Here is a 23,417-nt window from a genome sequence, read left to right as displayed (position 1 = left end):
AGGAAATCAGTCAATTGAAATAAATTCATTAAGCCCTAATCTATGGATTTCACATGACTGGGCAGGGGTGCAGCCATGGGGGGGCCTGGGAGGGCTTAGGCCCACCCACTAGGGAGCAAACACTCCTCTGTTTCATCAGCTGTCTGGGTGGCTGGTCTCAGACGATCCCGCAGGAGAAGAAGCCGGTTGTGGAGGTCCTGGGCTGGCGTGGTTACACGTGGTCTGTGGTTGTCAGGCCAGTTGGACGTACTGCCACATTTCTTTAAATGATGTTGTGCATGTGTAGCTTATGGTAGAGAAATTAACATTCAATTATCTGGCAACAGCTCTGGTGGACATTCCTGCAGTCAGCATGCCAATTGCACACTCCCTTAAAAATTAAGACGTCTGTGGCATTGTGTTGTGTGACAAAACTGAACATTTTAGATTGGCCTTTTATTTTCCCCAGCACTAGGTGCACCTGTGTAATGATCATTCTGTTTAATCAACTTCTTGATATGCCACACCTGTCAGGTGAATGGATTATCTTGGCAAAACAGAAATGCTCACTAACAGGGATGTAAACAAATTTGTCCAGAAAATTTGAGAGAAATAAACTTTTTGAGCGTATGGAAAATTTCTGGGATCTTTTATTTCAGCTCATGAAACATGGGACCAACACTTTACATGTTGCGTTTATAAGTTTAATGAACAAAAACAATCCCAGACACGCTATGAAATTGGGCAAAATATTAAATAATAAAACAGTTATGTGAAAATTATGTTTTTTCAAATACATGTGCTTTGTAATAAAATGATGCTTCAAATCCTGTTGTTTGAAAGGAAAACAAAACTGTAATAAGGACTAATAGATAATAACATGCATTTGAGCAGAAGCTGACAGCTATACAAGGATGAATTCTCCTCTTCCAAACTCACTGTGTAAATCTGTATATCTACAGTGTACATACAGTTTTCATAAGAGTACAGTGTTCTAGACTTTGGTCTAAGATAGCCAGATACATTAACATTTTATATACAGAGGTGTTCCTGTCTTTATTTCCAATATCTTAAGATCACAGATAAGCTCTGAAAGGGGTGTACTTAAAAATGGCATTGTGAAACATAAAGTAAAATAAGCAACAATTGATTTACAGTAGCAAGCTACCCACTAAGGTTTGGCACGTAAGAGCTATTTAAGACAATCGTGCAGGACTCGGCCCCACCAAGTGGTGTGGAGGTCTACCAACATGTTGGCGGTTCTATTAATTACGGGCTTAGCCTGAAGACCCTCCCTCCTCCTTGCTGCTGTCCATCATAGAGAAACTCACTGTGAATGGCTGGAATGGTGCCAGCCCTGCGAGAGTCCGTTTTAAACTCCTCCCATCATTCTGTCAACTTGCTCTTCGTCTTCGGGATGATCCCCGCCTGCCACCAACACACATATTTAAATACATTCCATTTGGATAGCTACATTTTGCTTACAGCCCCCCCCTGACTACAACCTACAAGCTCCTAGTCTTTTCCAGTATTCCAAATCACATACCTCAATACTATTGAATAGTTTAAAAATGTTCTAAACTTTATTAGGCATAGCAAGTAAGAGTTCCTCAGTTCCTCTCTTTCGTCTGAAGTTTGCTTCAGAAAAATAAACTGATTCTATTCTATTGTCTCCTGGAGAGCCCTCCTGGTTTTCACATCTCTTGGCTGTAAATGGATTTTAGTGGTTCTCACCTACTGCCTCGGCCTCAACCTCTCCGGAGTCGTCGTCAGGGGAACTGAGGTCATCTGGGGGCCAGCGAAGCTCGCCACTCTCCACATCCCCACTCTCGGAGGGCTCCACCACGATGGACGGAAGCCGCTTCGACAGCTTGGGGAACCGCTCGAGGGAGTCCGGAAAGATCTGGAAACACAATCACGTCGGGGTAAATCTGGCAAACAGGGGAAAATCTGGCAAACAGGGTAAGGGTTGGGGTGAACTGAACAGAACTGAATTGAACACTGAATTGCTGGTAACGCCAATCCTGTTGGTAACATCTGAGACATTGATGGAGTAGGATCAGGTTAACCCTAGATTATATGCTCAGTTTAGTGTTTTGTGGCATCCAACAAATGTGTAATTTACCAAGTAGTATCCAAGGGCTCAAAACACATTCCAGAAAAAAGACAGCATGACTAATCATGCCACAAGATGATGCTCAGTGAGAGAGGTAAGGAGATTTGGCTAGTGACTTGAATGGGAAACAAACATTTGAAGACAGAAAAATATGTTTTCCACTTCCTCCCTCCCTGATTGACATTTCCCTCTAGTCAAAAACGGTATTTAAAGCTTTGAAATGGATGCCGGGGTAACGAGGCGCTTTGCATTAGCTGCAACCCGCAAGTGTCACTTCTATCGCAAAATCTCGGGCCTCTGAAGAGCGCGATTACTTCCATAGCACCACTGTGATTACTTCCATAACACCACTGTGATTACTTCCACAACACCACTGTGTGGGGTGGGATTACTTCCATAACACCACTATGATTACTTCCATAGCACCACTGTGATTAATTCCATAACAGCACTGTGTGGGGTGGCATTACTTCCATAACACCACTGTGATTACTTCCTTAACACCACTGTGATTACTTCCATAACACCACTGCACTGAAGGAGGAAGAGGGGGGTCAGCGAGGGACACCTGCATCTGCATGAGGGCAAGCCGGTTGGTTGAGAAAGTAACAGTTTGCCACTGGATTCGCTGCCATCTCTTACTTGAGAGCTTTTCACTGGTTTTAGACAAGGCCTCTACTACAAGTCCATAAAGACTCTATGTGCACATGGTCTTCTAAAACACACTTTACTTTGGAGTCACAAGACACAAGACAGTTCTTTGGAGGTACTTCTGAAGTCACTGGGTCTTTGAAGTCACTGGGTCTTTGAAGTCACTGGGTCTTTAAAGTCACTGGCTCTTTGAAGTCACTGGGTCGTACAAGTCACTGGGTCTTTGAAGTCACTGGGTCTTTGAAGTCACTGGGTCTTCACTGTAAAAAGTTAGCAGAAATCAGATGGCCTTTTTTCCAGAGGATGAGAGGGGGATGAAAGAGGAGGCTGTGATGGAGGTGCAGTCAGAAATAGCCTTGCTGTCAGTTTAGAGCAATGGAGGGACATTTGCACCTGTCATGGGTCTACAGGGAAGGAGAGAGGAGGAGAGAGTGACATGGAGTGTGTGTGTGTGTGTGTGTGTGTGTGTGTGTGTGTGTGTGTGTGTGTGTGTGTGTGTGTGTGTGTGTGTGTGTGTGTGTGTGTGTGTGTGTGTGTGTGTGTGTGTGTGTGTGTGTGTGTGTGTGTGTGTGTGTGTGTGTGTACACGATTCTTATGTTGTGCTGTAGTGTGTGTTGTTTGTTTTAGTTTTTTGTGTCTGTTTGAATTAGTCCCACCTGAAAGGATATACCCTCGTCTGCTGGCCCACCTCCGACGGTGAAGTCTCCCACCGTCGAATCACAGGTGTTCATCACTTCTGTCATCCCGTCAGTAAGCCTTCACCCAAGCCAAAACAAAAAGAAAGGAGGCCATGTTCTCAGTACAGTAACAAATCCATAAAGTCCCGAGGGCTTAACTGGTGCTCCAAGCATTTTTTCGGGTTGCATAATAATGTAGAAAAGATAATGGCCCTATATATGATCTTTGAGAACTAACAATCACCTAAATAAAAGCTAGACAGTTTGAGCAAAAGAACACACCATTAGCTATGGCAAAAATGCATGAAATTGCAGGAAATTAGCTTTGAAACTGTAACATTTTATTTCAGCTTCATGGCAAAATGTGTAGAATTACAAGAAATTAGCATTGAAGCTGAAGAAAAAAAATCTCAGCTCCATGGAGAAATGTGTAGAATTGCATGAAAATGGCTTTAAAAAATGCTAAAAAATACAGTGCCAAGATGGAGTTTCTACATTTTTTTCTAAATGTAGAGGTGCAGACAGCCAATCATGCTCATGGGGAGCATGGGGGAGTATGCTCATTGCCACACCCACCACCTAGGACCCTTTTTGATCTGGCAAAAAATTACTGTAATTGGGAAAGTCTATCTAGTACCATACTCCTGATTTCTATCCAATTCTGTTTTTAGCTGTGAGTCTCATCATAAGAGTTGGCAAGACAGCACAAACCCGGGGCAAGTAATTTACATTTTAGTAATTTAGCAGAAACTCTTATTCAGAGCGACTTACAGTAGTGAATGCATACATTTAATTTCTAAACATTTTTTTATTTTTATTTTTCTCTGTGCTGGCCCCCGTGGGAATCAAACCCACAACCCTGGCGTTACAAACACCATGCTCTACCAACTGAGCTCAATGATTGGTTTGGAATTGGGTCTTTCTGTGACAGTCATTAAGGCTGCGTTTACACAGGCAGCCCAGTTCTGATCTTTTGCCTCACTGTTGGAAAAATATCTGATCTGATTGGTCAAAAGGCCAATTAGCGGCAAAAGATCAGAATTGGGCTGCCTGTGTAAACACAGTCAATGTACACTTGCGTATTTTCATTTCTCATTTGCCAATGAATGCTACAGGGCCTGATTCTGCTCATGCACCTACAAAATACTCTCAGCAAAATGTCAATGTGTTGCAAGAATGTTTACGAAAGGTTATGGGAAAGAACTTTAGTTCAGGTAATGTCTGCTGCATGATATCACAGTATCATTAGATTGTGCTCTTGGTAAGCCGTCATTGTAAATAAGAATTGTTCTTAACTGACTTGAATAGTTAAATTAAGGTTAAATAAAGGTTAAATACATGTAATGAGAATGTTACCTAACGTTTACCTAACATTTTGGAAATATCCTCCATTACAGCAGGTGGCGCTATGGGGGGGCAGCCAGTTCAAAGCCCAACCACACCATTTTTATTTTTGCTGTGTCCTAAAATGAACCTTGTGTGTCTAAATGATGTATACTTTACTTAATCTTTTTCCACTGAGTCTGTGCTACAGTCTTCACTGCTCTACTCATGGCAAGAAAAATGTTCATTCAAACGAGCATTCTTTTTATAGAGAAGATGAGGGCGTGAGTTGGAGCATAATGTCTGACATGCTCCGGGGTGAAGTGTCCCCTAAGTACAGATCTAGGATCAGCTTCCTCTCCCCAAATCATAACCTTAACCATTAGTGGGAGAAATGCAAAACTGACCCAAGATCAGTGTCTAGGGGGAACTTCACCTTGCTCTGTCTGACACCAGGAACAAGGATGCAACTGCTGATGAGAATGTAAATAATTCAGGTTTAACATGTTCAACATTAGAATGAAGTTGTTCTGCTTCAGTGACAATAAGGGAACAGTTGTATCCTTATTCTGTTTTGACTTCTAGTTTCAGTTAGGAACGGAAAATCACTAGCATAGTGTGTGTGTTTGTGTGTGTGTGTTTCTTTAAAAACAATGCATTTTATCCAAGATAAAGATATTTCATAAAACTAAGCGGCACTGAGAACAGCTGGGTGAAAAAAATATTTTTGTTTAGACCTTTCATAAAATAGTACATCCAACAAGTCTCTCCATATTCACTTCCACATTTTTACTTTGGTTGGAAAATGATGAGTTGTTTTTTTTGTGAACAATTGTTTTCATTGAGTCAATCGGTACAATCAATGACAAACAATACAATTGACCATTTTTAGAACACCATCTTCCACCTCATGCCTAGGAAAGTTTTATTTTTATGTTTATTTATACATTTTTATATAGTATTTTTTATTTTTTACTTTCACTAAAATACATGTGAACATGGTAACAAGTACAGTCTTATTCTTTAAGTCAATTACTAACAATTTCGACATGGGAATGCGAGTGATGTGCGAATCGATGACAGTAACCGATCAATTAGGTGCCAGGGAAAAGAGAAAACCGGTAGACGGGCAGGAATAAACATCACACAAGCCCATCACCAACCCACCTGAAATAAAATAATCAGCTAAGCGCTGTCTTCCATTTTACAACATGATTAGTTGAATCACGTGTGTTAAAGCTGAGCTGGAATAAAAGTGTGCACGCAGTGTTCTCCACACTTGACCTGAATGATGGTTAAAAAAAATGGATCCACAGTCCCATTAATAATCAGACGCTTTCGTCCAAAGCAGCTTTCAGTAAACACTTCAACGCGGAACGTGTACTGTATTTCATGCAGCAATAGAAAGGACTATTTATTAACACTGTTACCAGTGCCATGTTCAAACTCATTGCACCACGGGATCCTCACAGCCATCAAACTACACAGAGCCACTCTTTTCCATGCTTCCTGATGCTCTGGGTTATCGTATCTGCTCGTTTGGATGTCTGGTAACCATCAGAAAAGAATCAGTCCCTTTCTCCATGAGCCATCACCAGTCCTAATGCTAGTGTGTGTGTGTGTGTGTGTGTCTGTGTGTAAACGTGCATGCACATGTGTGTGTTTTATGGGGTGACTAATCTACTGCACACCCCCCCCCCTCCCCCAGCTGTTGCCACGGAGACATGGTGGGCGGTCAATAATCAAGATGTCTTTATGAAAAAGTGCCAGTGGGTGTTGATAGCGTAAGGATGTGTCTATTGTTTGGTCCAGTCCTAATAACAAAGAATAACCTTAGGGAGTCAGTTGGGACCAAACTGGGTTGGATTGGAGGGTCTATAGGGGGCTGGAAGGCATCTATGTGGGGGAAAGGGCCAAAAACAGGACATATTTTATGGAAATGAGTGCCATACTCAAGAGGGTATGAATGGTGAGTGGGCAATTGTGTGTGTGTGTGTGTGTGTGTGTGTGTGTGTGTGTGTGTGTGTGTGTGTGTGTGTGTGTGTGTGTGTGTGTGTGTGTGTGTGTGTGTGTGTGTGTGTGTGTGTGTGTGCAGTACTATAGCCCAAGAGAGCCAGCTGTGACATAAGTGTTTGAGACAGGAACCGAGCCCACAACAGTGACAGATTCTGAGATCCACATAATCAAAGTCACCACAGGTTCATGTACAGTACCTGTTACACAGCCCCAAGCACCCAGCTAATGCTCCCCTATCCTAGGATCAAACCAGGCCCAGAATTAAGATGCATAACTCAAGGTTACAGTAAGAATCTGGCTTGACATTCCAATTCAGTCAGCACATAGTGTTGATTCTTGGCAGAGATCTATGTCAATAGTGATGACTAAATATCAACCACATGTCAACGAAGCTCTTATTAGGAAGGGGCGTTAAACAAATGCCCTGACTGTGGTGACTAAAGAGCCGAATGCACTTCTAGAAAGAATGTTCACCACATGGCCCAACCTGCCCCTTCATGCTATCAAGGTCATACTAATCCTGGCTTCTAATTGGCCGATAGACATTCTCATTCTGGCCTCTAATTGGCTCATAGCCATTCTAATCCAGGCCTCTAATTGGCCCATGGCCATACTAATCCTGGCTTCTAATTGACCCATAGCCATTCTCACCCTGGACTCTAATTGGTTTGTTTACGGATATACAGGGCATTTGGAAAGTATTCAGACCCTTTGACTTTTTCCACATTTTGTTAAGTTACAGCCTTATTCGAAAATTGATTAAATGACATGTTTTCCTCATCAATCTACACACAATACCCCATAATGACAAAGCAAAACAGGTTTTTAGACATTTTTACAAATGTATATATATAAAAACGTAAATACCTTATTTACTTAAGTATTCAGACACTTTGCTATGAGACTCGAAATTGAGCTCAGCTGCATCCTGTTTGCATTGATCATCCTTGAGTTGTTTCTACAACTTGATTGGAGTCCACCTGTGGTAAATTCAATTGATTGGACATGATTTGGAAAGGCACATACCTGTCTATGTAAGGTCCCACAGTTGACATTGCATGTCAGAGCAAAAACCAAGCCATGAGGTCAAAGGAATTGTCCGTGGAGCTCTGACAGGATTGTGTCGAGGCACAGATCTAGGGAAGGGTACTAAAAAAAATGCAGCATTGAAGGTCCCCAAGAACACAGTAGCCTCCATCATTCTTAAATGGAAGAAGTTTTGGAACCACCAAGATTGTTTTTAGAGCTGGCCGCCCGGCCAAACTGAGCATTCGAGGCAGAAGGACGACCCTAAGCACACAGCCAAGAAAATGCAGGAGTGGCTTTGGGACAAGTCTCCGAATGTCCTTGAGTGGCCCAGCCAGAGCCCGGACTTGAACCCAATCGAACATCTCTGGAAAGACCTGAAAATAGTTGTGCAGCGACTCTCCCCATCCAACCTGACAGAGCTTGAGAGGATCTGCAGAAAATAATGGGAGAAACTCCCCAAATACAGGTGTGCCAAGCGTCACACCCAAGAAGACTTGAGGCTGTAATCGCTGCCAAAGTTGATTCAACAAAGTACTGAGTAAAGGGTCTGAATAGTAAATGTGATATTTCCTTTTTTTATATACATTTGCAAAACATATATATATTTTTGCTTCGTCATTATGGGGTATTGTATGTAGATTCAGGGGGGAAAACAATGTAATACATTTTAGAACAAGGCTGTAATGTAACAAAATGTGGAACAAGTCATACAGTGTCTCCATGATAGAAGACAATGAATTAAAAGGAGAAAAACTACGTTGTTTTTCTCCAACTAATGTGGGCTGGCAATGGCGCTTATATTGCACACTTATTATTGTGATTAGAGTATAATCCAATTACAAATGCAGCACACCCTGCCGACATCAGAGCCCTTGTTAGCGCTGTACCCTTCTCATCCGTGAGGTGTGAGTGGGACAAACAAAAAGAACTGGAGTGGCGAATCAAAAGGGCCACATGCGTGTTTGGTGCCATTTTCTATTGAAACAAAAGACCCTGTCTAAAACTCTCTGTGGGGGTGTCATCATTAGAAAGGCTGTACGTTTCCGTTTATCAAACTATTTGCAGATAGATAACATGAATAAACTCAAATGTTATTATATTACAAAGACTAATTTGCTTGTTTCCTGTTCAAGTTAGCTTGCGTGTGTTTATGTGCACGTGTCTGTGTTTGTGTGGGCATGTATGTGCACATGTATTTTTTAGCTTTGTGTGTGTGTGTGTGTGTGTGTGTGTGTGTGTGTGTGTGTGTGCATGGCTCAGCCACACACACTTGGAACATGATTTTTCTGAATATCCTTGATTGATTTTCCAACCCTTGTCGCCAGAGAGCGACAGGTTAAACGTCTCCAGATTGAGGGAGCCTTTGACGCAGTTCATTTCTCCTTTCCTCCAACAATACAAAGGCAAGTAAGGTGAATTTAGGATCAAATGTGTAACTTTCTCCAGAATAATTGATTGAGGCTAGTGATGCTAGTTTCACCTGCTCCCGGCAATATGGAAAACCATATCTATTCAAATCTATGGAAATGATACACGTAGCATAGTCCACCGCATTGCAAATTAGAGTTATCATTAACCAATGCTGAACAGGTCTTAGGGCCTCACAACATCAGAGATTCAAAACTGACACTAAACTGATTTATCAAATGCACATATTATGCATATTCTGCACATGTTATTGTTGCTTATGGGGATAAAAAAGTTTGAGGAAGTAGAACATTTTAAATAAAGGTTAAAGGTAATAGTGTACTATTCACAAAACCACAGGTGCAAAGTTTGCACTTCTGAAATTAGTTTCATATGAATACATTTTTACAAAAAAATCCTTTCCATATGATAGACAGATGCATCAATACTTGTGTGTAGCTTGAGATCTGGCTGTGTGTAGCCTGCGAGTCTGGCCTGAAGGGTGCGTGCAAGCGCCCAATTCATTGCCTGGCGCAATTCAAATCCATGCAAATGAGTGAAGTCTTTTCATTTCACAGTCAGATGTGAAACTAATGTCAAACTAGAAATAACACTCAAGCTTGTAAAACCCTCTTGTCAATATGCGTCTCTACCGACAGAACGTTTTAAGGCATGGCACGGTATATTACATAATCACGCAAAACCATTGCCCAAAGGTTCATAAGAGTCGGTTCCATTGCCAGCGCGGTTCCAAACAAAATGTCAGTACGTTGTAATGTGTTATAGATGTGTTATATGTTTTTTAGTAATTTATGATAATCTGCACATGGCTTCAAAAGTTACACCATTTCTTTATATTTATAAATCACAGACCGATCAATTAATGATACTTAGATTATTGTCATCTGTGTTCTACGTGCATTTTCTTTTTATCTCTTTAAAAAAAAACTATTTTAGCTTCCGTACATGGCTTTTGTGTATAGGGAAGCTCTCCTGATAATGCTATGGAATGGACAGTTGGACACAAGCCAAGCAGTGAAGAGCTTAAAAGGGCACGCACTACAAACTTGTGATTCTGCTTATGAGTATTGTTGCTAAAAATACGTATGGTTTGAAGATAGCTCTAAGATGAAACCGACCATTCACTTACCTTTATCGAATGTTAATGTTATTCTGTGGTCTTGATTTGTCCGCGGATGATGTAGGCTACTCAGATATAAAGAGTGGAGCTGTGGTCGCCTGTCTCCGAGTTGGTACAACAATAACGTTAGCTTGATTGTGTTTCTCTGTGAGCTTGCAGCTCGCCTCTTTGCTTACCGCGAAATTCCGATTCCACTTTCCAGCGGAGGTAACAGCTTCAGGTCACTGGAGGACTGGAGCGTCTCCATGAGCGGTGTGAGTGTGCGTGCACACGGTTTGTATTTCTCACTCTTTGCGCGTGTCTCTCTGTCATGAGAAGGGTAGTGCACAGACCTTTTTTGGGGGGGGAGGGGCACACCCCCAAAAAAACAAAAAACACAGACTTGTTGAGCAATTATTACAAGAAGAGGGGAAAGCGGCACAATCTGATGAGTAACGTATTTTCCGAAACTATTTTGAAATGTAATAAAGGCTGCACTTATTAACATTGACCAACACAATTCCAGTCTTAATAGATTGTGAAAAATACTGTATCCTACCATGACTATATCCAACTCAACTCCATCTGTTGCCACTATCATGTATTAAATCCAACTGTATTTGCCATATTTGCCGAATACCACAAGTGTAGACTTTACCGTGAAATGGTTACTTACAAGTCCTTAACCAACAGTGCAGTTCAAGAAGAATAAAATATTTACCAAGTAGGCTAAAATAAAAAGTAATAGCTTGCCGTGCGGTAGCAGAGAAAACAGTCTATAACTTGGGTGACTGGAGTCTCTGACAATTTTTAGGGCCTTCCTCTGACACCGCCTAGGGTAGAGGTCCTGGATGGCAGGAAGCTTGGCCCCAGTGATGTACTGGGCTGTTCGCACTACCCTCAATAGAACCTTACGGTCAGATGCCGAGCAGTTGCCATACCTGGCGGTGATGCAAACGGTCAGGATGCTCTTGATGGTGCAGCTGTAGAACCTTTTGAAGATCTGGGGGCCCATGCCAAATCTTTTCAGTCTCCTGAGTGGGAAAAGGTTTTGTCGTGCCCTCTTCATGACTGTGTTGGTATGTTTGGACCATGATAGTTTGTTGGTGATGTGGACAGCAAGGAAATTGAAACTCAGGACCCGCTCCACTACAGCCCCGTCAATGTTAATGGGGGCCTGTTCGGCCCTTCTTTTCCTGTGGTCCACGATCAGTTCCTTTGTCTTGCTCACATTGAGGGAGAGGTTGCTGTCTTAGCACCACACTGCCAGTTCTCTGACCTCCTCCCTATAGGCCGTCTCATCGTTACAGACTTGGTCAAGGAGAGAAAAATGTCAGTGAAGACACTTGACAGTTGGTCTGCGCATGCTTTGAGTACACGTATCTGGCCCAGCGGCTTTGTGAATGTTGACATGTTTAAAGGTTTTGTTCACATCGGCTACCGAGAGCATTATCACACAGTCATCCAGAACAGCTGGTGCTCTCATGCATGCTTCAGTGTTGCTTGCCTCGAAGCGAACATAAGGCATTTAGCTCGTCTGGTAGGCTCGCGTCACTGGGCAGCTCGTGTCTGGGTTTCCCTCTGTAGTCCGTAATAGTTTTCAAGCCCTGCCACATCCGACGAGCATCAGAGCAGTAGTGTAGTAGGATTCAATCTTAATCCTGTATTGACGCTTTGGTTGTTTGATGGTTCGTCTGAGGGCATAGCGGGATTTCTTATAAGCTTCCAGATTAGTCTCCCGCTCCTTGAAAGCGGCAGCTCTAGCCTTTAGCTCAATGCGGATGTTGCCTGTAATCCATGGCTTCTGGTTGGGATATGTACGTAGAGTCACTGTGAGGACGACGTCATCGATACACTTGTTGAAGCCAATGACTGAGGTGGTGTATTCCTCAATGCCATTGGATGAATCCCGGAACAGATTCCATTCTGCGCTAGCAAAACAGTCCTGTAGTGTAGCATCCGCGTCATCTGACCACTTCCGTATTGAGCGAGTCACTGGTACTTCCTGACAGTGTTTTTCATTTTTTTTGTCACACCACCTCCAAAAAGGAGGGGTAGCCTACAAACCTCAGACCCATGCGCACACACATGCATGTGTGCACTTGCATACATGCGCGCACAATCGCTGAGCAAATGTAGCCTGTCATTACAGCCATAAACGGTGATACATTTTCGAAACGCAAAATAGGCGACAGAAATAATCTGCGTTTTACACCTGCATTTGGAGCTGTCATTTTGACAGTAACCCTCCAAAAAGTTATTAATTTACCTTTTTCATTTCCATATGTACTAGGAAGCTAATTGTTTGTTTCTTGGGCTTTAGGAATGTGACTGAAGAAGTGAAAAGGAAACAAGGAACTGATTGAATTTATGAGGGGATATCAGTGAACAAATGCAGTGGTCACGGAACAACGGCGCCAATGCAATAGGTGGAGCTTACTCAGGTGTTCTGAAGCGGATATCATATTATTTATTGTTTAGAAAACAATTTATCCTCAGAAGCGATAGTTACAGGGATGGTAAAAACAGCTTGATTACCGTAGCAACGCCAGGGAAACTGGGAAGAAAGGAGTTGTGCTTAAAATACAGCAGTTCTGTAACATCTTAAATTGAGCCTATCATTCTCCTCAATTGCCAGGCAACATGCTACGGAAAGAGATTAACTGTATAGGAAGCTCTGGGGACAGATCTTATGGATAAACAGATGATCATCTTTAACAGACTACAGTTCGAGGGCTTGAACAACGTTTATACTGGTGAACCAGCGTTTGAGTTGTGCGGTTGCAATATCAACAGTCCCTTATCTCTGTTATACAGTCAAGTTTGGAAACACCTACTCATTCAAGAGTTTTTCTTTATTTTTACAATTTTCTACATTGTAGAGTAATAGTGAAGACATCAAAACGATGAAATAACCCATATGGAATCATGTAGTAACCAAAAAAGTGTTAAACAAATCAAAATATATTTTATATTTGAGATACTTCAAAGTAGCCACCCTTTGCTTTGATGACAGCTTTGCACACTCTTGGCATTCTCTCAACCAGCTTCATGAGGTAGTCGCCTGGAATGCATTTCAATTAACACGTGTGCCTTGTTAAAAGTACATTTGAGAATTTCTTTCCTTCTTAATGCTTTTGAGCCAATCAGTTGTGTTGAGACAAGGTAGGTGTGGTATACAGAAGATAGCCCTATTTGGTAAAAGACTAAGTCAATATTATGGCAAGAACAGCTCAAATAAGCAAAGAGAAACGACAGTCCATCATTACTTTAAGACATGAATGTCAGTCAATCCGGAAAATGTCAAGAACTTTGAAAGTTTCTTCAAGTGCAGTCGCAAAAACCATCAAGTGCTATGATGAAACTGGCTCTCATGAGGACCGCCACAGGAAAGGAAGACCCAGAGGTACCGCCGTGTCTTTGTGAGACGCAGAGTAGGTGAACGGATGATCTCCGCATGAGTGGTTCCCACCGTGAAGCATGGAGGAGGAGGTGTGATGGTGTGGGGGTGCATTGTTGGTGACACTGTCTGTGATTTATTTAAAATTCAAGGCACACTTCACCAGCATGTCTACCACAGTATTCTGCAGCAATACGCCATCCCATCTGGTTTTCGCTTAATAGGACAATGACCCAAAACACACCTCCAGGCTGTGTAAGGGCTATTTGACCAAGAAGGAGGGTGATGGAGTGCTGCATCAGATGACCTGGTCTCCACAACCACCCGACCTCAACCCAATTGAGATGGTTTGGGGTGAGTTGGACCGCAGAGTGAAGGAAAAGCAGCCAACAAGTGCTCAGCATATGTGGAAACTACTTCAAGATTGTTGGAAAAGCATTCCAGGTGAAGCTGGTTGAGAGAATGCCAAGAGTGTGCAAAGCTCTCATCAAGGCAAAGGATGGCTACTTTTATTTGTTTTACACTTTTTTCGTTATTAATGATTCCATATGTGTTATTTCATAGTGTTGATGTCTTCACTATTATTCTGCAATGTAGAAAATAGTAAAAATAAAGAAAAACCCTTGAATGAGTAGGTGTCAAACTTTTGACTGGTACTGTGTATCTTTTTTTGTGGCATTGACAAAGGTATTTGATTGGGGAATGTGGATACATTTTTATGATGGGAAATTATAAAACACACCATAATACACACACACACACACACACACACATTCACTTTGTTCGTACTCATGTTATAGCCAACTCTTGACTTTTGTATGAATTATTTTTAATAAAATATTTGTATCTAATTGTCATGTATTCATTATCTTTAACTGTTTAAATGTTTGTAATATGCATGTTTCAGTAATGATGAACATGGTTAAATAGTCGTAAGTCTCTACTTGATTACGCTTATGGTATATTTAGCATTTTTATTCATATTCTGTATTTCCACTGAAGAAAGCAAGAATGAATCAACACACTACTGTAAATAAATAAACACTACCTTTTATAAAAAACAGAAATTGCTCTCCGTAAATAAATGGTGAGAAATACTCAGTCTGAAGCCATTTGACTATGGGTTTCATAGCCCTATAATAATGATACTAGTTATATCTTCATTTACAACCTATGGGGTATAAGATGTTGGAAATAGCGGTATAGGAGAGTCTGAAATTAATGAAATACCCTAACCCTAAGCTATGTTCAATGTCAGCAGCATTTTCCAGTGAGAAATGCTCAGTCTGAAGCCATTAGGCTATGGGTTTCACAGCCCTATAATAATGATAAGTTACATCACCTTAAAAAGGGTTTATTTACAACCTCTGAGTTATAACATGTTGGGCACTTGAGTTCATTCTTCGCCAATGAGAACCAAGAGGGGCCTAGCTTCGTCCTTCATGACTGCGAAAGGCCTCGATTGTAGGCTGTAGAAAATCCTACATCCATCTCATTAGATCAGAACAGGATGGATCAACAGTGCATCATATTACTGGTTTTCATCCTATAAAAGGGATAGATGTGTTTTGCTGCATAACACACTTACATTATTTGTCTACCCATATAATTTGGATCATTGTCAGGTTATTTGATATGCTGTGCATTCAGAAAGTATTCAGACCTCTTAACTTTTTCCACATTTTGTCACATTACAGTCTTATTCAAAAATGTATTAAACAGTTTTTCCCCCTCATCAATCCACACAGAATACCCCATAAGAACAAAGCAAAAACTGGTTTTAGAAAAAAAAAGAAATACCACATTTACATAAGTATTCAGACCCTTTACTCAGTACTTTGTTGAAGCACCTTTGGCAGTGATTACAGCCTCGAGTTTTCTTGGGTATGATGCTACAAGCTTGGCACACCTGTATTTGGGGAGTTTCTCCCATCCTTCTCTGCAGATCCTCTCAAGCTCTGTCAGGTTGGATGGGAAGTGTCGCTGCACAGCTATTTTCAAGTCTCTCCAGAGATGTTCGATCGGATTCAAGTCCGGGCTCTGGCTGGGCCACTCAGACTTGTCCCGAAGCCTCTCCTGCATTGTCTTGGCTGTGTGCTTAGGGTCCTGTTGGAAGGTGAACCTTCGCCCCAGTCTGAGGTCCTGAGCACTCTGGAGCAGGTTTTCATCAAGGATCTCTCTGTACTTTACTCCATTCATCTTTGTCTCGATCCTGAGCTGTCGCTGAAAAACATCCCCACAGCATGATGCTGCCACCACCATGCTTCACCGTAGGGATGGTGCCAGGTTTCCTCCAGATGTGACGCTTGGCGTTTGGAAAAAATTGTTCAATCTCGGTTTCATCAGACCAAAGAATCTTGTTTGTCATGGTCTGAGAGTCTTTAGGTGCCTTTTGGCAAACTCCAAACGGGCTGTCGTGTGCCTTTTACTGAGAAGTGGCTTCTTTCTGGCCACTCTACCATAAAGGCCTGATTGGTGGAGTGTTGCAGAGATGGTTGTGTCCTTCTGTAAGGTTCTCCCATCTGCCCAGAGCTCTGGAGCTGATCATTTGGTTCTTGGTCTCCTCGCTTACCAATGCCCTTCTCCCCCGATTGCTCAGTTTGGCCGGGCTGCCAGCTCTCGGAAGAGTCTTGGTGGTTCCAAACTTCCTGAGTAGCGCCACGGTCTAAGACACTGCATCTCAGTGCTTGAGGCATCACCACAGACACCCTGGTTCAAATTCAGGCTGTATCACAACTGGCCATGATTGGGTCCCATAGGGCGGCGCACAATTGGCCCAGCGTCGTCCGGGTTTGGCCGGTGTAAGTCGTCATTGTAAATAAGATTTTGTTCTTAACTGACTTGCCTAGTTAATTCAAGGCTAAATAAACATATAAAAGAATGTTGTTTTTTTAATTTATTTTTATTTCACCTTTATTTAACCAGGTAGGCCAGTTGAGAACAAGTTCTCATTTACAACTGTGACCTGGCCAAGATAAAGCAAAGCACTACAACAATAAACAACACAGAGTTACACATGGGATAAACAAAAGTACAGTCAATAACACAATAGAAAAATCTATATACAGTGTGTACAGATGTAGTAAGCAGGTAAGGCAATAAATAAGCCATAGTAGTGAAGTAATTACAATTTAGCAAATGAACACTGGAGTGATAGATGTGCAGATGATGATGTGCAAGTAGAAATACTGGTGTGCAAAAGAGCAAAAAAGTAAATAAAAACAATATGGGGATGAGGTAGGTAGTTGGATGGGCTATTTACAGATGGGCTATGTACAGCTGCAGCGATCGGTAAGCTGCTCAGCTGATGCTTAAAGTTAATGAGGGAGAAATAAGTCTCCAACTTCAGCAATTTTTGCAATTCGTTCCAGTCATTGGCAGCAGAGAACTGGAAGGAAAGGCGGCCAAAGGAGGTGTTGGCTTTGGGGATGACCAGTGAGATATACCTGCTGGAGCGTGTGCTACTGGTGGGTGTTGTTATGGTGACCAGTGAGCTGAGATAAGGCGAAGCTTTACCTAGCAAAGACTTATGGATGACCTGGAGCCAGTGGGTCTGGCGACGAATATGTAGCAAGGGCCAGCCGACGAGAGCATATAGGTTGCGGTGGTGGGTGGTATATGGGGCTTTGGTGACAAAACGGACGGCACTGTGATAGCAAACTGGATGCAGTCTAAGTAGAGTGTTGGAGGCTATTTGTAAATGACATCGCCAAAGTCGAGGATCTGTAGGATAGTCAGTTCGAGCGTATGTTTGGCAGCATGAGTGAAGGATGCTTTGTTGCGATATAGGAAGCCGATTCTAGATATAATTTTGGATTGGAGATACTTAATATGAGTCTGGAAGGAGAGTTTACAGTCTAGCCAGACACCTAGGTATTTGTAATTGTCCACATATTCTAAGTCAGAACCATCCAGAGTAGTGATGCTAGTGTGGTTGCTAATTTCTGTATTACCAAATGAGGAGAGACAAACTTCACGAACAAGTCAGAGTTATACTTAAACTACATCTTTAATTATAAGAGCTTTGCATTAGCACTTGACTTTCAACGATTCACCATTTCTGTCCAAAAATGACGCAGAAAAATTAATCCATGCTTTTGTTACTTCTAGGCTGGACTACTGCAATGCTCTACTTTCCGGCTACCCGGATAAAGCACTAAACAAACTTCAGTTAGTGCTAAATACGGCTGCTAGAATCCTGACTAGAACCAAAAAATTTGATCATATTACTCCAGTGCTAGCCTCCCTACACTGGCTTCCTGTTAAGTCAAGGGCTGATTTCAAGGATTTACTGCTAACCTACAAAGCATTACATGGGCTTGCTCCTACCTATCTTTCCGATTTGGTCCTGCCATACATACCTACACGTACGCTACGTTCACAAGAAGCAGGCCTCCTAATTGTCCCTAGAATTTCTAAGCAAACGGCTGGAGGTAGGGCTTTCTCCTATAGAGCTCCATTTTTATGGAATGGTCTGCCTACCAATGTGAGAGACGCAGACTCAGTCTCAACCTTTAAGTCTTTAGTAGGTCCTATGATTAAGTATAGTCTGGCCCAGGAGTGTGAAGGTGAACGGAAAGGCTGGAGCAACGAACCGCCCTTGCTGTCTCTGCCTTGCCGGTTCCCCTCTTTCCACTGGGATTCTCTGCCTCTAACCCTATTACAGGGGCTGAGTCACTGGCTTACTGGTGTTCTTCCATGCCGTCCATGGGAGGGGTGCGTCACTTGAGTGGGTTGAGTCACTGACGTGGTCTTCCTGTCTGGGTTGGCGCCCCCTTGGGTTGTGCCATGGCGGAGATCGTTGTGGGCTATACTTGGCCTTGTCTTAGGACGGTAAGTTGGTGATTGGAGACATCCCTCTAGTGGTGTGGGGGCTGTGCTTTGGCAAAGTGGGTGGGGTTATATCCTGCCTGTTTGGCCCTGTCCGGGGTATCATCGGATGGGGCCACAGTGTCTTCTGATCTCTCCTGTCTCAGCCTCCAGTATTTATGCTGCAGTAGTTTATGTGTCGGGGGCTAGGGTCAGTCTGTTACATCTGGAGTATTTCTCTTGTCTTATCCGGTGTCCTGTGTGAATTTAAATATGCTCTCTCTAATTCTCTCTTTCTCTCTTTCTGTCTTTCTCTCAGAGGACCTGAGCCCTAGGACCATGCCTCAGGACTACCTGGTATGATGACTCCTTGCTGTCCCCAGTCCACCTGGCCGTGCTGCTGCTCCAGTTTCAACTGTTCTGCCTGCGGCTATGGAACCCTGACCTGTTCACCGGACGTGCTTGTTGCACCCTCGACAACTACTATGATTATTATTATTTGACCATGCTGGTCATTTATGAACATTTTAACATCTTGACCATGTTCTGTTATAATATCCACTCTGCACAGCCAGAAGAGGACTGGCCACCCCTCATAGCCTGGTTCCTCTCTAGGTTTCTTCCTAGGTTTTTGGCCTTTCTAGGGAGTTTTTCCTAGGGAGTTTTTCCTAGCCACCGTGCTTCTTTCACATGCATTGCTTGCTGTTTGGGGTTTTAGGCTGGGTTTCTGTACAGCACTTTGAGATATCAGCTGATGTACGAAGGGCTATATAAATACATTTGATTTGATTTGATTCTAATGAACCGTTGAGTGTCAACACAATGGCTACTGAGATCTTTTATAGCAAAGATCCACCCACCTTTGACATGACAAACCATAGATATTTAGGAACTGTTCACAAAGACTTTTACTTGAGAGAGGAGTATCCACAGCCAGATAGGATTCGCTATAAATTATCGTTCAGTTTGGTCCCCTTGTCGAGGTTCTAATCTCATTCCAGGTACTTCATAGTACAAAAACACCAACTCATCCAAACAGTTCATAAAGTTAGCAGGCCGGGGCTAGCAGAAGCGTCTTCACCGAAGTCCGACAAAGGCCGGTTGAGGTCACATCGTACGGAATTACTTTGGCAGACTAGTCGTGATGGATCGGCGGGACTCCATGTTGACAACGGGTCCAGGCCAATTGGCAAAAGAGGTATTGTAGCTGGAGTAATTTTGTTTGCTAGCCGGGAGATGCGCCTGGCTCGAGGCTAACTGGTGCAAGCTTTGGGACAAGGGTGTTTGCCACTATAGCCCCTCGGTAGCAGCTAGCTAGTTGCAAAGGTCCAGAGCTCACGGCAGGAATCCGGCAATGTAGTGGCTTCTAGTCGTGCTAGTGAAGAGTCCGCGAGGCATCAGCTGTGTAGCCGCGTGATCATAGGTTCCACTGAGCAGGCCGGGAGATGGGCCTGACTCAAAGGCTAGCTTCGGGGCTGGGCCACTCGGTAGCAGCCAGCTAGCTGTGATAATCTGGAGTAATGGTCCAGTAATGGACTAATCTGGAGCAATGGTGGAGAAAAGCAGTCTGATATGCTCAGGGTTGATATCGCGCTGTGCAGACTGGCAGGTATTATCCAGGGTAAAAGCGACTGGTGTCTGAGATAGAGGTAAAAGCCACTAGCAGTGGCTAACAATGACTAAATAGCTAGTAGTTAATTAGCTGGTTAGCATCTGATGGCTAGCTTCTGATGGCGGGTCTAGCCTAAAATACCGCAGATCCGTATCACATCGGGTGAGGCGGGATGCCGGAAGGTATATTTCATTTAAAAATGGAAAAAGAGATTGAAATATATACAAAAAAAGACAACATTTACATGGGACAAGGACAAACACATCTGCACTGCTACGCCATCTTGTGTTCTTGGGGACCTTCAATGCGGCAGAATTTTTTGGGTACCCTTCCAGAGATCCATGCCTCGACACAAGCCTATCTCGGAACTCTTCCTTCGACCTCATGGCTTGGTTTTCGCTCTGACATGCATTGTCAACTGTGGGACCTTATATAGACAGGTGTGTGCCTTTCCAAATCATGTCCAATCAATTGAATTGGCCACAGGTGGACTCCAATCAACACCTCAAGGATGATCAGTGGAAACAGGAGGCACCTGAGCTCAATTTCAAGTCTCATAGCAAAAGGTCTAAATACTTACGTAAATAGGATATTTTTTAAATATATATTTTAGATTTTGCAAAACATTCTATAAACCTGTTTTCGCTTTGTCATTATGGGGTATTTTGTGTAGATTTAATAGGATTTTTTTTATATATAATCAATTTTAGAATAAGGCTGTAATGTAACAAAATGTGGAAAAAGTCAAGGGGTCTGACTACTTTCTGAATAATGTCAAAGTGGAATATCTTTTTAGACATTTTTACTTACCAAGATGACATGGAATGTTCCTGAGTGGCCTAGTTACAGTTTTGACATAAATCTGCTTGAAAATCTATTGCAAGACTTGAAAATGGCTGTCTAGCAAGGATCAACAACCAACTTTGACAGAGCTTGAAGAATTAAAAAAATATTAATATACAAATATTGTACAATCCAGGTGTGCAAAGCTCTTAGAGACTTACCCAGAAAGACTCACAGCTGTAATCACTGACAGATGTGATTCTAACATGTATTGACTCAGTGGTGTGAATACTTGTGTAAATGATATATTTCTGTATTACATTTTCTAAAAACATGTTTTCATTTTTTATGGGGTATTGTCTGTAGATGGGTGAATTCAGGCTTTAACATAACAAAATGTAGATTAAGTCAATTGTATATGAATATTTTCTGAAAGCACTGTATATACCATTTAGCAGATGCTTTTATCCAAAGCGACTCATAGTCATGCGTGCATACATTTTACATACGAGTGGTCCAGGGAATCGAACCCACTATCCTGGCGTTACAAGCGCCATGTTCTACAAAGCACAATGCATTATCTGCTAGGCTCCCTATACAAGTGTGTCCCACTTTTAAAAGCAATGAAAGATTATATTTAATTGGTTTAAACATTACCTTTCGGTTCATTCATATGTAAGATTGAGAAACTTCCGTGAAGAAAGAAGTAATTTATTTCTGCCTATATTGGAAGCCACACTATTATGTAGTTCTGACTCGGGCTAAGATGCAACTGTTATGTTGGTAATTTGCCAGCAATCACAGAATCGTGATCAGACAATTATTGTGGTTGTTCGTGCTTGACTTGGGATTGAAGGTTGCAGGGACTCCCACAGAATTCATGGCTTAATTATGCAAAAAAGCATGAAGCATGCAGAACTTCTGTCATTCACCTGAACAGACTGAATACAGATTTAATCGGCACAAGCATGTGTGCATTTTATTGATAAGCTAATACGACAATCAAACTGTTTTCATATCCCTTTTACTGGCCTCACACTTCACTCTCAGAAAAAAAGGATACGGTTAGGGGTACAGCATTTTTCCCGGGGGTACGTTTAGGGTACACATGGAAAAAATGGTTGTAAATAGTACCAGATAGGGTGTACAAAACCCCTCCCATTCCCCTCCTACCTGGAGGGGAGCCTTCCCTTCATTGGTCGCCACACACCTCCATCAAAGCTCGTTAAAAACAATCACGTCCAGCTGAAGGAGGTGAGGCTACCCCTTTAAATGCCACACCTGCAATTATTAGTGCTTTTTGGGGCTTGAGCTTGGAGTGGAGGGAGTAGCATTTTTCTCTAGGAGGCTAAAAAGAGATTTTGGCTTGGGGAAATAAATATTTTCACAAGGAGTTGGGTAATTGGTTAAGGGAGGAGGATTGGAGGGAAAAGAGTGGAGGTGGAGAAGACTGAGGGAGGCAAAGGATGGGTTTGAATCTGTTGAAGCCTGCAATAAGGTAGAGGGTATGTCAAGGAATGTTGATGTCAAGTTAGAACAGTGAGACGGCTACCAGTTTGAGTCCTGGAAGTGAAATGAAAGGGGTAGGTGTTGTGAGATGTTAAGAGCCCAAGCCATGCGTTGGTGGACATGCTTATGAGAAAGATACTTTAATGACCCTGGGTTTTATAAGCGCCGATATTGACTCTGCCGCTTGAACATGCTTTTGGGGCACAGTCGCTAGCGCGATGGACTTCGGGCTAGAAGGTTGAGGGTTCGAGACCTACTCCTTGCCTGTTTCATTACAAATATGTTTGGTCCAGTAGGTGTGACATTTTTGGAGAAAGTGAATGTTTGCTTTTTGGTGGATCGTTTGTGGTTTCACGGTGGGTGGGGAAAGGAGTTGGGTGCAGTTGAATCAGTGAAGGTAACCTGTAGTGGCCTTGTGATATTTGTTTCTTCTGACCAGAGGGAGTCGGTGCTCCATGTCACGCAACTTGGGTCAAGATCTGTTTCTTGCTTTGCTCTTAGGAGTAGGGCACCATTGAAAGGAGTGATTTCTGGGTTAATGTGGAGGTGGAGAAATTTAAGTTGAAGAATGCTGGTGTTTGTGATGCCCACCGTTTGGTGCGGTGGTGAAACAGTCACCACTGTCAGTCCTTTGAGTTTTGTCTTTACCCGACAGTCATGGTAGGATCTATCAGTTATACTCTGAGCTTTTGTGGCGAATCCACTGCTGTTTTGGGTGCAACGTTTATGATTGTGTTGCAGCAGTGTGTAGGAGGAAGATTCCAAGATGTGGGATGTATGCCCTCCACAAAAATGTGTAATTTTTCAACCGAACAGCACGGATCACAAAATGCGTTATTGACTGAGTATTAAATGAATGTGGTGTGGCAGCCAATGTATTTCATTTTGTATGTTATGTAGATTTATTGTTTGATGTGCAAAGAAGTGCACTTGCTGTTTTTGCTAATTGTGTAACACTGTAGTGTTTGGAGTATTTAATTTGGCTG

The 23,417-nt window shown here is 42.5% G+C and overlaps 1 protein-coding gene across 1 annotated transcript; it reads right to left on the bottom strand.

Moving 5' to 3' along the window:
• Positions 1-611: 611 nt before the first annotated feature.
• Positions 612-10,764, bottom strand: LOC106571118 (protein LBH). Its single transcript, XM_045695576.1, has 4 exons — positions 10,516-10,764; positions 3,403-3,502; positions 1,714-1,882; positions 612-1,407 (listed from the first exon to the last, which is right to left on the bottom strand). The coding sequence occupies exons 1-4, from the start codon at positions 10,584-10,586 to the stop codon at positions 1,352-1,354; spliced, it is 396 nt and encodes a 131-aa protein (XP_045551532.1). The 5' UTR covers positions 10,587-10,764; the 3' UTR covers positions 612-1,351.
• Between the last annotated feature and the right edge of the window lie 12,653 nt (positions 10,765-23,417).

Source organism: Salmo salar, chromosome ssa15, assembly GCF_905237065.1.
Source record: "Salmo salar chromosome ssa15, Ssal_v3.1, whole genome shotgun sequence".
Classification (NCBI taxonomy): domain Eukaryota; kingdom Metazoa; phylum Chordata; class Actinopteri; order Salmoniformes; family Salmonidae; genus Salmo; species Salmo salar.
This window is presented reverse-complemented; position numbering and strand designations above follow the sequence as displayed.